The sequence below is a fragment of the Equus caballus genome, chromosome 21 (genome assembly GCF_041296265.1).
Source record: "Equus caballus isolate H_3958 breed thoroughbred chromosome 21, TB-T2T, whole genome shotgun sequence".
In the NCBI taxonomy this organism is placed as follows: domain Eukaryota; kingdom Metazoa; phylum Chordata; class Mammalia; order Perissodactyla; family Equidae; genus Equus; species Equus caballus.
In genome coordinates, this window is record NC_091704.1 from 72,241,265 (window position 1) to 72,256,564 (window position 15,300).

The 15,300-nt window shown below is 55.2% G+C and overlaps 1 protein-coding gene across 5 annotated transcripts in view; it reads left to right on the forward strand.

The window, feature by feature from the left end:
- Positions 1 to 801: 801 nt before the first annotated feature.
- Positions 802 to 15,300, forward strand: part of LOC100057809 (palmitoyltransferase ZDHHC11) — a 62,312-nt gene continuing 47,813 nt past the window's right edge. For 2 of the 5 annotated variants that reach the window (XR_011430313.1, XM_070246160.1), the window contains exons 1-3: positions 806 to 932; positions 3,231 to 3,317; positions 5,336 to 5,557. Coding sequence is in view for 3 of the 5 variants with exons in the window: in XM_070246160.1 (XP_070102261.1) it covers positions 5,336 to 5,557 (222 nt within the window). In the remaining 2 variants the exon portion in view is untranslated. Of the gene's footprint in view, positions 933 to 3,230; positions 3,318 to 5,335; positions 5,558 to 15,300 lie in introns of all 5 variants that reach the window. The other 3 variants (XM_023625900.2, XM_070246161.1, XR_011430314.1) reach the window with 3 other exon arrangements.

The window sequence follows — 15,300 nt, forward strand, 5'->3', positions numbered from 1 at the left end:
CAGCCGTCCGCTGCGGAGACTGCCCGGCTCAGGTGCTTCCCCAAGAAGGTGAGTGGGGCCTAGGGCGCGGGTGGACCACAGGAGCCACCTCTGCTGCCCGCCCTCCCCATCCTGCATTTGCAGGGCCTTCAGATGGGAGTCCTGGAATCCCACAGACAGGGACCAGAAATTTCTTCAGCTTAAGAATTGGGCCACGGAGGTGGGAAGTGGGGCAAGGGGAGGGGCTGTGAGCCATGGCAACCGACCGCAGTCCTCCCGAGAAAAGCCTGCCCTGGCTCAGGGCCCCAATGGCCCACGGCGTTCCCATGTCCCCCACTCCCCCACTCCTCTCCTTTGCCGTGTCCCCCTCACGTTCGCCAAGGGGCCGCCATGAGCCTGTCAGGCTTGGGCAGTGGTGTCTGTGCCACACGTCCCAGGTCTGACCCGGGCGCAGACGTCCCGGACAGGGCGTGCGAGTTTGGGCTCCTGTAGCCAACACGGCCGACAGGGTCAAGCATGACGAGGAAGGTTGGGCTCAACACTTGGGCGACGCGTGTGCAGTGGAAGCAGGGGTCAGGGAGGACGAAGAGCCGACCGCCTTCTCACCGAGGAGCTACGGGACGATGAGTTCTGGTCAAAACTCAGGACCGTGTAAAACGGACTGGGGTGCGGGCGGTGACGGGTGGTGCTGCCACCAGCCACCCTGTCAGAGGCCCCGACCCCTCCACACGGGGTCCGCAGGGTCTGTCTCAAACCCCCAGCCCCCTTCCCCCACCTGGCAGCAGGGAGGGGCCAGGGGCCACGCCCCTGGCTTTGTGAGACGCCTGGGGTTCTGTCCCTGCCGTGCCAACCAGGGGGGTCTGGCTCCCCCTCAGTTTGGCCTGAGACAAGCATCGGATTAGATTTAACCTGTGATAGATGAGAAGAAAGAGTGAGTTGTGGCTGCGAAGGAGGTAGGTTCTCCCCTTCTCACTCCTCCTTTGAGCGGGGAGCCAGCAGGAGGACCCCTGCTCGCTGTGCAGACAGTCCAGGACCCGGCGGAGCACAGCACAGTGGTTCTGACACCGTCAGGATCTCTCAGACAATGGCCTTCAGAAAACACTGTTTGCGCAGAGGCCACAGTGTGACAGACACGCAGACGGGGGCCCAGGTCAGCGTCCCCAGCCCACACGCAGGTCAGCCAGGATGCCTTGTTCCGAGGGAGGACGGGAGCAGCAGGAGGAGGGATGGGCGGGGGGTGCAGGGACAGCGACCACCCACGGAGTGGCCACAACCCCGGCCACCTGCCTCCGTCCACAACCACAGGCCAGCTCAGCAGGTCTACCGCAGCTCCATGCGTGTCTGCCATGGTTGTGTTGGGGGCTCGGAGGCGACAGTGACCTCCTGGGATCACTCTGGCACCAACAGTCTCGTATCGGAGCACAGACCAGAGCCCTTAGGGGCAATGAAAACCAAGAGGCAGGAACCAAAATGGGGCAAATGGCGACCCAGGCAGCTGAGCCTCAAACAGGGCCCATTTCCTGAGCCCCGGGCTAGGAGTCAGCCCTATAGCAATGTCACAAACGTTCCCTTGCCTCGGATGGAATCCAGAAAGATTAATTACAACACTCTTGGAAGGAATAGACGAAGGGGCCCCGACTCAGACTTGGTGAGGGTGTCGGGGAGAACTTCCAGAGGAAGTGACACCGGGACAAAGGCCCGGAAGGCAGGAGGTGGCCGCTACCCAGGGGGAGGGGCAGAGGGTGGACTAGACTCCAGGCTGAGGAAATAGCGTGAAAAAGGTCGAGAAGTGAGAAATGAGTGCAGAAACCTGAAAGAGCGTGTGTACATCTGCTGTGTGTGTGTTGTGTGTCGTGTGGTGCTGTGTGTATATGTGTACATGTGTCGGGTGTGTGTGGTTTGTGTGTGTGTGTGGTGTGCATGTGTTCACGCGCAGCAGCAGTGTCACAGCCAGCCTGGGCGGGAAGGAGTGGGTTTCCCTGGCGCTCTCTGCTGGGGCCCCACCAGTGACACTGTGTGCCAGCGGGACTCCCGCTCAGCGAGTGGAGGGACGAGCGTCCCAGGTGCCTGTGGTCACTGCTGCCCAGCCCCGGATCCCCTCTCACCCCCACATGCTACTTGCTCAGCCGAGGGAAGCGAGAAGGGCGAGTCTGTGCCGTCATCGGATAGAAGGCGCGGTCTCACCCTCCAGGTGGGGAGCGGGCCAGGTGGAGTCCTGGTTCAGGTAGGAAGTGGTGTTTCCCCAAGTAGACGTCCCACGAATGGCGGATGATGTGGACAGAGTGGACGAGCTCTCACACCAGGCATGCTCTGACCACTTGCAGTGCACCCTGCCTGTTTGTGGGGGCTGTCGCCAGACAGGGAGGCTGTGGGATGGGGGCTGGCGTGGAGCCCACTTTAATTGTGCCATTTCACCCCAAAGGAAACAGGAAGTGTCACACTTGTCAATAGCCAGGTGTTTGGTCCCAGTTTTTTTTAACTGATCCTGTCTCCCGAGAGATAAGAATTTGAACTAAAGAGCCGCCCTGATGGCCCCATGGTTAAAGTTCTCCGTGCTCTCAATGCTTCCGTGGCCGGGTTTGGTTCTGGGCGTGGAACCACACTGCTCATCTGTCAGTAGCCATGCTGAGGTGGCGGCCCACGTAAAAGAACTAGAAGGACTTGCAACTAGCATGTAGAACCATGCACTGGGGCTTTGGGGAGGAAAAAAAAGAGGAAGATGGGCAACAGATGTCAGCTCAGGGCCACTCTGTCCCTGCAAAAAAGAAAGGAATTGGGGACCAGCCCCGTGGCCAAGTGGTTAAGTTCGTGCGCTCCACTTCAGCAGCCCAGGGTTTTGCTGGTTCGGATCCTGGGCATGGACATGGCACCGCTCATCAGGCTGTGTTGAGGCAGCATCCCACATGCCACAACCAGAAGGACCCACAACCAGAATATACAACTATGTGCTGGGGGCCTTTGGGGAGAAGAAGAAGGGAAAAAGAAGACTGGCAAGAGGTGTCAGCTCAGGTGTCAATCTTTAAAAAAGAAAAGATGAAATTTGAACTAGAAAATACACGTTTTCCCTTTCACACATATTTCAACCTAGGTGAAAAGAATGCTCGGTGTTTGTTAATGGAGATGTCTGAGTAAAGACCGTGCTGACTGGGGACGGTGGGCTGAGGGTTTGGGAAGGGTGGGCTGAGGGTTGCACACACCTTGTGGCTGCGGGTCCAGCCTCACCTTCCCCAACCCTGTCTCTTCTCTTCCAGGTTCCCTTAGTCCTCGAGGAGCCCACAACCACCCTGCACCCCCAGGACAGGGTCCAAAAGGTGCCGGACTTCAGCTGTGTCTGCCAGGTCCGACTCCCCATAAATTTGGGGTGAACGTGTGCCTCCCGCCCGTCGTCTTGTCCTCCCACCGCGTTGCTGCCGTCTGTGCCTCCCCACGGGTGTGCCTGCTGACACGGCACAAGCCAGCTCTGTCATCAGCGGTCACTTCCACTCGACTTCCCTGTGGCTTTGATTTAGACGTGACATAGACTCATTTGCTCACCGCTGTGGTTTTACTTCATGCCTTCCCTGTTATGGGGGCAATTTTCAGATTTGAGGGAGTCAGTCTTTTCAGAAGAGATGAGTTGGTGCCCCTCGAGCCCTCATGCGTCCATGGCTTTCTCTCGGCTCTCACTTCAGGGAGAGTTTGGCTGGACCTATTTCAGGTTCCAAATACTCTCAGGACGGCCCTGGGTTTAAAATTTTGCAACATCTGATGCCATTACAACTTCCAGGTATCCCAGACTGTAGGCATCTCATTGTTTTTCCTTCCAGCAACAGTTGAGGACTTTGTATCCTAGAAGTTCTCGTGCCCACAGAGGCTGTATTCCTGTTTCGCGGTCCCGTCTGGCTCTGGGAGCGAGCCTCAGGTCTGGGGTCTGGAGTCTCCTGCAGCACAGACACATTGTCTTCACCTTTTCCTTTGTTTCTTCTCTCGCATCCTCTCCATTTTCCTCTTCTGGAAATCTTAACAGATATTGTGTCTCCAGCTTCTATTACTCCACGTCACTTAAATTTTCGCTCATAATTTTCACTTCCCACCTCTCTGTTCTGAGACCTGTGATAATTCTTTGACTTGACCCTTCAGATCCCTGCGATTTGACTTCCGGCAATGTCCTTTCTTTTAGCTGGCTCTCCCATCCAAGTGTTGCTTTTATTTGGGAATCATGCTTTGATCCCTAGGACTGCCTTTCTGTGCTCCAGACCTCAGAACCTTGGTCTTGTCTTACAAGCGTGGTGTTCTCGCAGGTCCCGAGGAAGCTCGGGGCCACTGTGGCCCCATATCCACCTGGTGTCCCATCCAGAGAAACAGCAACAGCCAAGAGCAGTGGACAGCAGCTGCAGTCCGATCGTAGGAAAACTCCCACGGGAGTTCACAGCACACAAGAAAGTCTTGGGATAGTTTTCAACGTCTCTGTGTCTCCCCAGAGTAATGCATTTCCATCAACCACACTGTCTGTGCATTTTAGTCTGAAGGGACAGCACAGGCTCTGCACAGGGCCTAGCCTGGCGGAGTCCTGAACTCCTCAAGTCCCACCTTAAGTCCCTCTCTCTCACCCCTTTCCGGCCCCCTAAGTCTCCCCAACACCACGTCCCTGCCTTTGCTGGCGTCCCTGCCCCTGACTGGCCAGCAGTGGCCATGGTGCCCTCCCAGCCACTGCACCTGGGCAACACCAGGATGCTGCGGGGCCCGGAAGCCCTGTGGTCAGAGGTCCCCCCGTCCCGCAGAGGGAATGACAGAGAACTCTCTGGAAATGTAGTCTCTCGTCCTGTCCTTGAGCGAAAGTTGCAGGGAGGATCCTCAGGGAGGACGCCGGTGGGTAACAGCGTCACAGCACCACACCAAGTGCATTTCCAGCATCACCCTGGTCTCCCCAGGCACGAGGGCCTCTTTCAGATGCAGGTCCTCCTCCCACATCTGATGGGGTCTTCTCATGAGTCCCTGGACATTTATAAGCATGCCCCTGGACTCATCGCTGTCCCCAGACCACGAGAGATGGGTAGCTGCCCACACCAGGGGTCCTAGCAGGTGGCTGCCCCTCCCGGTCCCGCAGCCCTCTGGACCACGGACCCTCCAAGAGCTGTTTTCCACAGGCCATCATCACTGTGGCCTGGGCGGGCTCCACAGGCTTCCTCCGATTACCCTGAGGGGGACCGTGCCCACTGCAGCCCCAGCCACAGCCACAGCCCCGGCAGCTGTGCTGCCAAAAGCGGTCCGGGGCGATGGCAGGCAGTGGGTTCCTGTCCCCCAGGGGTGGCCCCAGCCACGAGGGGCCGTGGCAGGAGGTCCGGGGCCTGCCACGCTCCTCTCCTCCCTCTTGCAGATGGGTTTCTGTACCAAGAAATGGAGACGGGTCATCCCAGAAGCCCCGGCCAAGGAGGGGAAGCAGATCCTAGCGCCTCGCCGGTCCAGAGTGAACGGCTGGTCGAAGCCCCTTCACTCCTTCCAGGCGGCGGCCTGGATCATGTTCTTGGTCTTGGCCTTCGCCAGCTTCTTCATCTTCATTCCCTTGCTGCCACAGGAGTGGAAGTACATCGCCTACATTGTATCCTTTCACTGGGGGACTGCGGCTCGGCCTGCCTGTTGTCTAAAGTGGGGAGGGGGCTCCTGAAGGACTCCCCCACCGCAGCTGGCTCCCAGCCATGCTGTGCCTGCCTCGAAGGCCGCGCTCTGCCGCTCCGTCCTCTACTCTGAGTTGCTCGCAAGCATAGTCTGCCCTGCCCTCCGACCCCAGCTCCCCACTCTTCACCCCAAACAGCCCCCTATCGTCAGGGTGCCCGAAACCCCACGGCCGTCTTTGCAGCTGGCTGGGGTGGTGCCTGCACAGGAGAGTCTGCCCCCGACCCCGCCGTTGGTGCAGGGAGAGTGTGCTGGGTGGCGACGGGCCCTGGGGGGAGGCAGCAAGACCCTACGGAAGGAAGGAGCTGCACACTTGGGCCACCGCAGGTTTCCCAGCCACGCACTACAGGGTCTATCTGTGTCGTCCAACAAAGAATAGCGAGTTTGTTTTTTCTTTCTTTTTCAGGTGTACATCGTTATATTTCCATTTCTGTGTAGATTACATCATGTTCACCACCCAAAGACTAACTACCATCCGTCACCACACGCATGTGCCTCATCACCCCTTAGCCCTCCTCCCTCCCCCCTTCCCCTCTGGTAACCACCAATCCCATCTCTGTCTCTGTGTGTTGGTTGTTGGTGCTGTTGTTTTATTTTATATTTATGAGTGAGGTCATATGGAATTTGACTTTCTCCCTCTGACTTATTTCACGTCACATAATACCCTCAAGGACCATCCATGTTGTTACAAATGGCCAGATTTCATCATTTCTTATGGCTGAGTATTATTCCACTGTGCATATGTACCACATCTTCTTTATCCATTTGTCCCTTATGGGCACCTAGGTTGTTTCCGAGTCTTGGCTGTTGTGAATAAAGCTGTGATGAACATAGGGGTGCATGTATCTTTATGCATTCGTGTTTTCAAGTTCTTTGGGAAAATACCCAGCAGTGGGATAGCTGGATCATATGGTAGATCTATTCATAATTTTATGAGCATACTCCACACTGCTTTCCATAGTGGCTGCACCAGTTTGCACTCCCACCAGCAGTGTACGAGGGTTCCCTTCTCTCCACATCCTCTCCAATACTTGTTTCCTATCTTGTTAATTATAGCCGTTCTGACCGGAATGAGGTGATACCTCATTGCAGTTTTGATTTGCATTTCCCTGATAGTTAATGATGTGAAATATCTTTTCGTGTGCCTGTTGGGCATCCGTATATCTTCTTTGGAGAAATGTCTGTTCAGATCTTTTGTCCAGTTTTTAATTGTGGTGTTGGTTTTTTGTTGCTGAGACATATGAGTTCTTTGTATATTTTGGATATTAACCCCTTATCTGATATATGATTTGTAAGTATCTTCTCCCAACTTTTAGGCTGTCTTTTCATTTTGCTGATGGTTTCCTTTGCTGTGCAGAAGCTTTTTAGTTTGATGTAGTCCCGTTTGTTTATTTTTTCTGTTGTTTCTCTTGCCCAGTCAGACAGGGTACTTGAAAATATGCTGCTAAGACCCATGTCGAGGAGTGTACTCCCTGTTTTCTTCTGGAAGTTTCATGGTTTCAGGTCTTACATTCAAGTCTGTCATCCATTTTGAGTTGATTTCTGTGCATGGTGTAAGACAGTGGTCTACTTTCATTCTTTTGCATGTGGCTGTCCAGTTTTCCCAACACCATTTATCGAAGAGACTCTCCTTTCTCCATCGTAGGCTCTTGGCTCCCTTGTCGCATATTAGCTGTCTATAGAAGTGTGGGTTTATTTCTGGGCTCTCGATTCTGTTCTGTGGATCTGTGTGTCTGTTTTTGTGCCAGTACCGTGCTGTTTTGGTTACTATGGCTTTGCAGTATATTTCGAAATCAGGGAGTGTGATACCTCCAGCTTTGCTCTTTTTTCTCAGGAATCCTTTGGCTATTCGGGGTCTTTTCTTGTTCCAAATAAATTTTAGGATTCTTTGTTCTCTTTCTGTGAAAAATGTCATTGGAATTTTGATAGGGATTGCATTGAATCTGTAGATTGCTTTAGGAAGTATGGACATTTTAATTATGTTAATTCTTCCAATCCGAGAGCAGAGAATATCTTTCCATTTCTTTGTGTCTTCTTCAGTTGCTTTCAACAATGTTTTATAGTCTTCAGTGTATAGGTTTTTCACCTCTCTGGTTAAATTTATTCCTACGTATTTTATTCTCTTTGTTGCAATCGCAAATGGGATTGTATTCTTCTTTTCTTTTTCTGCTACTTCATTCTTAGTGTATAGAAACACAACCGATTTTTGTATGTTGATTTTGTATCCTGCGACTTGACTGTATTCATTTATTATTTCTAAAAAGTTTTTGGTGGATTCTTTAGGCTTTTCTCTATATAAAATCATGTCATCTGCAAATAGTGACAGTTTCACGTCTTCTTTGCCAGTATGGATCCCTTTTATTTCTTTTTCTTGCCTGATTGCTCTGGCTGGGACTTCCAATACTATGTTAAATAAGGCTGGTGACAGTGGGCATCCTTGTCTGGTTCCTGTTCTTAGATGGATAGCTTTCAGGTTTTCTCTATTGAGAATGATATTGGCTGTGGGTTTGTCATATATGGCCTTTATTATCTTGAGGTGCTTTCCTTGTATCTCCATTTTATTCAGAGTTTTCATCGTAAATGGATGTTGGATCTTGTCAAATGTTTTCTGCATCAATTGAGACGATCACGTGACTTTTATTCTTCATTTTGTTAATGTGGTGTATCACGATTGATTTGCAGATGTTGAACCATCCCTGCATCCCTGGAATAAATCCCACTTGATCATGATGTATGATCTTTTTAATGTATTATTGTATTCGATTTGCTAGTATTTTGGTGAGGATTTTTGCATCTATGTTCACTAGTGATACTGGCTGGTAATTTTCGTTTTTTGTGTTGTCCTTGTCTGGTTTTCATATCAGGGTGATGTTGGCCTCATAGAATGAGGTAGGAAGCTTCCCCTGTTCAACTTTTTGGAAGAGTTTGAGAGGGATAGGTATTAAGTCTCAGTTGAACATTTGGTAGAATTCTCTGGGGAAGCTGTCTGGTCCTGGACCTTTATTTTGGGGGAGGTTTTTGATTACTGTTTCGATCTCCTTACTGATGATTGGTCTATTCAAACAGAATTCTGAGTTTTAATGAGGAAGCACTTTAAAAGAATGCTAAAGCGTTTCTGATGGACAGCTCGAGTTTGCTCCCCACGCACCTCTGTCAAGTGCGTGCCATGGAGCCCTGTTCCCCACAGACAGAGCTTTCCAGGTCAACTCTCACACAGCTCACGTGTGGGGTTTCACATTTGGGATCCTCCTTGGGTGGCTGTGCTCTGTGTTGCACCCCAGAAGATGTCTGCTTTGAGTTCTTGGCGGTGTGCATCAGGGTGGCGTGTGGCTCTGTGTCATGCCTGGCTGACCCTGGGTCCATAGCACCTGACGAGGACACCTCGGACCCCACCCCCAGGGTCACCCAACGTTCGAGCCGGTGGACAAGGCAGGGCTGGTGTGAAGTGGGCACAGGACCACGTTTCTCAAAGGAGGACGTTTACACCTGGGTCAAGCCTTCCTCTCAGTAAGGAAACAGTCCACACTGCCCGTCTCTTTGCCTAGGCCACCCCACAAGGTCCCTGGCTGAGTAAAGCAGACCCAGGTATGTGTAATTGGGTGGGAGGGAGGGTGCATGGAGGACACAAGCTGTCTCTCAGGGCCTCAGTCACTTGCCCCAGACGCTTTGCTATGGTGTCTTTCAGCTTCAGAAAAGCAGAGGGAACAGGAGGATGGACCTCAAGGACGAGTCTCCAGCTTTAACGGTTAAGATTTTGCCAATCTTGTTTCATCTCACACACACACATACACTGGAGTATCCTGAAAAATCCCAGACAACATGAAATTTCACTGCAAGTGCCCCAGTCTGCCTCTGACAAGGGCTTTTATCTCCGTAGCCACAGTTCTGTTATCTCACCTAAAAATCACGTCGTAAGTTACCACTTACTCCTTAACATCAAGATGGGTGTTTCCCAGATTTTCTGAAGAAGCCCTTTCGCAGATGCCTGGGCCCCACTGGGACCCCACAAGGCCCCCACCTGGCATGAGGTCACTGTGCCCTGAAGTCTCCCTGACCCCAGGAAGCTGCCCGGGCCCTTTGCTCGGTGGGAGGACCAGGGCATCTTCTTGTGGAATGACTCCTCACTCTGGATTGGCTCATTTTGTCCCTCAAGGTGCTAGAGATTTCTCTGCGGTAGATTTTCAGTAATCAATTTCTTTAACAGAAATAGAACTGTTCAGCTTTTCTGTCTCATCTTGTGTCTGTGTCGGTAAGTTGTATTTTTCAAGAAACTTGAGAATTTCATCTAAATTGTCAGATTTCTTGGGATAAAGCTGTTCGCACGATTTCCTTTTATCCTTTCAGTGTCTGTTGGGCCCGTAGCGATGTGTCCTCACTTGTCCTTACTGGCGATGAGTGTCCTCTCCCTCCGTCAGTATTCCTAGCTTTGTCACTTTTGTTAATTGTTCAAAGAATCAACTTTTGGGCTTATTAATTTTCTCTTTTTTAAATTTCTACTTTTATTTTTACTATTTGCTCCTTTGAATTTGCCTCGGGTTTACTTTGCTCTTCTTTTTCTACCTTCTTAAGGTGGAAACTTAGGTCATTGATTTTAGACGTCATTTCTTTTTGGTATATTTGAAGCTCTAAATTTCCCTCTAAGCACATGCACACACAGACACACAGATGTGCAGACATGTGACACCCACACAGACGCACAGACGCACAGACGCACAGACGCACAGATGCACAGACGCAGAGGAGGAAGGCTTTCTCCTCCACTCATGTCCTCTCTGGCCTAGAGATGAAGGGCGGCTCCCGGGGAGTTGCGTTCAGTCTCCGAGTGTGGGGGTGCCCTGTGCAGCTGTGGTTCCTCTGACCCGGCCCACCTGTCTGCAGGTCTGCAGGGTGCTGGGTCCAGCTGGTTGAGCAGGGCATTCTTGCCAGGGGTCCCAGGGAGTGGTTTTAGGGAGAGACGCTAATTTATGGCGGCCCCTCTTCAGCCATTCATTTCAATGCTTTCTTGGTTGGTCCCTCTTGGGACAACCTCTCTTTGGCAGTGGCGGCTGAGCCTATGAGTGCCGGCCCCGAGATGGCAGAGGGCAGGGAAGGAGGCCAGAGAGAGAGCCTGCTGGGCCGCCAGGCACAGCAGCACAGGCCACAGAGGAGGGCTGCACGCCCTGCCCCAGCCTCACCCCCCCCAACCCAAGATGAGGCCTTTGCTGAGAGAACGAGCCACGTCACCTGAGTGGGTTCCCAGCCAGGCAGGTCCGAACCCGGCCCGGCCAGGTGGGCAGGTGCTGGGGACCTGGACATACACGTGGCTGTGACTCCAGCACCCTCTGTGGAGGGGCTGGAAGGCGCAGCTGCCATGCCCCCTCGCTGCGGCCACACGGCACCGCCAGCCTCATCCCTCCCTCACGCTCAGGTGACAGCTCTTGGGTCTGAGTGGGCTGTCTCTGCCCGTCCCGACCCGTGCTCTCTGGGCCACCGCCACACAGACCCTGCTGGTGAGCTTCTGCGTCCACCGTGGCCTGGCGTCCGAGCCCTCTGCCTCCAGCCCCGTTTTCCCCAGTTCCATGCAGCCTCTGATGGCACCGGCCTCCCCCATCTCCAGGGCCCTGAAAATGTCTGATCCACCAGAGCTGAGCAGCAGTCCCACCGGCGTGTGCCCTGAGCACAGCCACCCCTCCTCTGAGCCTCCTGTCCTGCGTCGGGGGCGAGGCAGCGTTCCCGAAGCCTTGGTCACAGGCCCCCATCACCCCACATAACTCGAGTCTTGTCACAGCCGAGATGAGCAGTAATTGTACAGACCCATGGGCAGCCCATCTCAAAATTGCTCCAGTGGTCTCAGAAACATGCTTTATGTTTTGTTTTGTTTTTAAGTTTGGCACCTGAGCTAACAACTGTGGCCAATCTTTTTTTTTTTTTTTCTGCTTTATCTCCCCAAATCCCCCCTGGTACCTAGTTGTATATCTTAGTTGCAGGTCCTTCTAGTTATGGCATGTGAGACACCACCTCAACGTGGCCCGACAAGTGGTGCCATGTCCGCACCCAGGATCCGAACCCTGGGCTGCTGCAGCAGAGCCCGCGAACTTAGCCACTCGGCCACGGGGCCGGCCCCCATGCTTTATGTTTTTTTAACCCAGGATCTGGTCAAGGTTCATGCTTTGCATTTGGCGATGGGGTCTTAGGTCCCTCTGGCCCAGCACAGCACCCACCTGCCTTCGGGTGGGCAGCTGTTGTGGTTTTCTCAGCCACAGCGTCTTGCCCTGTGGTCCGGCCCCCACTGGGAGGCTGCTCCTTGGGGAGGGGAGCCAGGTACCCCCCTACAGTCAGGAGCAGTCTGCAGGTAGACTGTGGGGCCGTGGGTGCCCCGTTTTCCCTTGTCCGAATTGCAGTTTCACTGGGGCTTGTAAAATGGTGGAAAATTTCCTGATTTCGCCTCCTCCTCGCTCAGCTCGCTCCCCCATCCCTCTCTCCTTAGCAGCACCGTGGAGCTGTGGGGTATGAGTTCCCCCGGCTGCTGTAACAAGTGCCACAGATGGAGCGGCTTAAACAGAGAAATTTATTCTCTCTCAGTTCTGGGGCCAGAAATCCGAGATCATGGTGTGGGCAGGGCCACGCTCCCTGCAGGCTCTGGGGGAGGGTCTCTTCCAGGCCCTTCTTCCAGCTCTGGTGGCTCCAGGTGGCTCCACATCCCTTGGCGTTAGATGCTGCGGCCTCTGTGTCCTCACACAGTCGTCCCTCTGTGCGTGTCTGTGTCCTGACGGCCTCTGAGAGCACACCAGTCCTATGGGATCAGGACTCACCCTCATGACTTGACTTGATCACCCCCGAAGACCCTATTTCCAAACAAGGTCGCACTCACAGTCCTGGGGGTTGGGACTTCAACGTCTTTTGGGGACACGGTTCAGCCCCTAACTGTGGGTTTTGCTTATGTGCTGGGTTATAATCTATTATCTTCATTCTCTTTTGACCCATAATTTAGCCCCGTCTTGGCCGTCAGGGTCTCTCTGAGCCGGCCCCGTGTTCTCTGTCCAGGGGTCACTCTGAGCTCTTACCTGCTTTCTGGCACAGCCAGAGCTCGGGAGCCCAGGCTCGCCTGCACTGGACCCGCCATTTCTTCTGGGGGCCTTGGCTGCTGGCTGTCCCCTGCCCCTGGGTGGCTCAATGCCCAGTGTGTGTTGCCCCTCCTGCTCATCCCAAGTGGTGGACACAGGACAGCTTCCCTTGCTGTCCAGGGCTCAGGCTGCCTTTGAGACAAACTTTCCTGCCTAGCGTCCTGCTGCCTGGCACCGCCTGGTCCCTCAGTGATGTCCCTCGGGCCCCAGGCAGCTGCACTCGGGTGCTATGCTCTGGCCACTGGAGGGGGCCAGCATCATTCGGCGCCTGTAGGGACTGGGCTGGCGAGGAAGTGACCTCGGCCCACGCCATGGCCCTGGGAAGGTCGGGGCCCAAGGTCGGGGCGGCATTCGGCAGGCCCAGGGGAAACCATGGAGAAGCAGCACAGGTGGACCCCGTGCGTGCAGAGGTCAGCGTCCCCGCAAGTCAGCGCTCCCCTCCGCGTCACCTGGCTGGCTCAGCTGTCTGATCCGCAGGGTCCATGGTGTGGAAGGGCCTGGAATCTGGTGGGGCTTGGTTTACTCTGGAGACCCTGTGTTATGGCCCGAGGCAAAATGAACCTGGCAAGGCTCGGGATCCCAGAAGCTCAGATCCCTGCAGGAAGCTGCTCTCCCTCAGAGCTGGAGCTCAGCTCTGCCTTGACTCTGGGAAGGGCAGGGGTGGGGGTGGGGGCCCAGATGGCAGGGAGGTTAGCAGCACAGGGCGGGTGGAGCTGGCGCCACGCTGTTTATTTACTAAACACAGATTGTTGCTAGGGACGGAGGGCCAGGCCTTCTCAGGGCAGCTCCCCCGGAACTCCGAGGGCAGGCAGCCTCCCGCCTTGTAGCAAAGTGAGACCTCAGCCATCCTTCTCTTTTTCTTATTCGCTTGGCCCTGAGGCTCCAAATCCCATGTGAAAGTGAAAGTGGGAGCTTGAGGGTGTGACATGCACTCCGCCACCCTCTCCACGCTGGGGGTTCAGCCCACAACGGTCACCGAGCATGTGATGGATGTGGTGACGGGCCAGGTCATCTTGGGCAGGACGCAGCCCACATCATCCCCGTGGTGACCGGGTGTCACCCGGTGCCGAGCTGCGCTGGGTCAGACAGGCGGGCTGGGTCCTCTTCCATGCGCTGGACGGCGGGCTCGTGTTCGTTCTTGCTCTGGACAGCTTCATGTCTGGGGGCTGTGGGCAGCTTCACCAGCCACGTCTAGGTGGGACCCTGCCCTCAGATCTTCCCCAGGAAGCCACGCCTCTCTTTCGGGGGACGTGTTCAGGGCAATGGCCTGGCCTGCGCACCTGCAGGTTGGGACGGCTCGGGAAACTGGCCACAGGTAGCTCTGTGGGGCGGGCCGGGCACCTCCGCTTGGAAGGTGAGGATCCGAGTGCAGGCCACGCTGTCCCCATGCTGTTTCCCTGGCAGTGGTCTTGTGTGCGAGGCGGGTGTAGACGTGGGGGCAAAGGGCTTGTAGGACATGCCTCTGTCCTGGGCTCACCTGCCACCCCTCTCACCCTCCTGGCCTCCCACTCGCTTGCCAGTTTCTGACGAGGGCAGTTCTGCTCCAGCCCCAGAGGAAGGGGCCACACCTGGGCCACAGTGCGGCTTCCTGCCACATCTCATTGTCCTCGCCTATCACTGCCTGTGTCCTACGGCTCAGGACGTGCTCTTGTTGCCCCGGCAACCACACAAACAGTGCGGCCAGTGCCTCGGGCTTCAGGGAGCGGGTGCAGGGGCCAGCATGCCAGGGCCATGTTGTGTCACCAGCTGTGACAGTGAGGCCTGGCCAGCCGCTGACCGCCTGCCCGCTGCCCCACCCCCGTAGAGGAGAATGGCCTCCATCTGCTCGACAGCAGAGCAGGGGGCTCAGGCCTCACCCCTGCCCTTCAGGACCCGGCGGCTGTGGGAAGGACCTTGGCGTCGCTGAGGGGTCTGGTCAGTCCTGTCTCCTGTGTCAGTCCCGAGGGCCCAGCTGGTTCTCAGCCGTCTCCTCATACCCGCTTTCCAGCTCCTCCTGCTCATGCGCCTGCCTGCCCTTGGCCTGGGCACCAGCTTCCCAGTCGGACTGTCTAGCCCCCCAGCTTGCTCTCACACCTTATGGTCATGTCTGCGTCCCGGGCTGGGCCGGACCCTATCCCCTCCGTGCTCACACCTGGCACCCAGGGCCCTGAGTTGGCACTCGGCGCCTGGAGGCCAAAGATGTGGGAGGGACCAGCAGCTTTGGCCAGAACCAGCCTCCACTCGGGCCTGTCGCGCGTCATGCGTGTTTCTCACGGGAGTGTCGTTGGGGCACGCACATACGCCCAAGCCCCAGAGTCCCCAGGGTGGCTCCACACTGAGACCCTGAACCGTGACAGCAGTGCAGCCTGAGAAGGGCCTCCAAGAAGGGGCTTCCCGCCTGACTGAGCCGCGACCCCCTCCTCCCTGCTGAGAGCCTGCCAGCTGTTAGCGTTGCCACAGAGCCTTGCATGGGGTGGGTGGCGAACCAGCCTTCGCCTCCCGCCTCTGCCTCCCAGGAACAGCGAAGGAGACCCTGCAGGTGGGCGTCATTTCCCAGCCACGCCCAGGCTGCCCTCTGTCCTCTGCA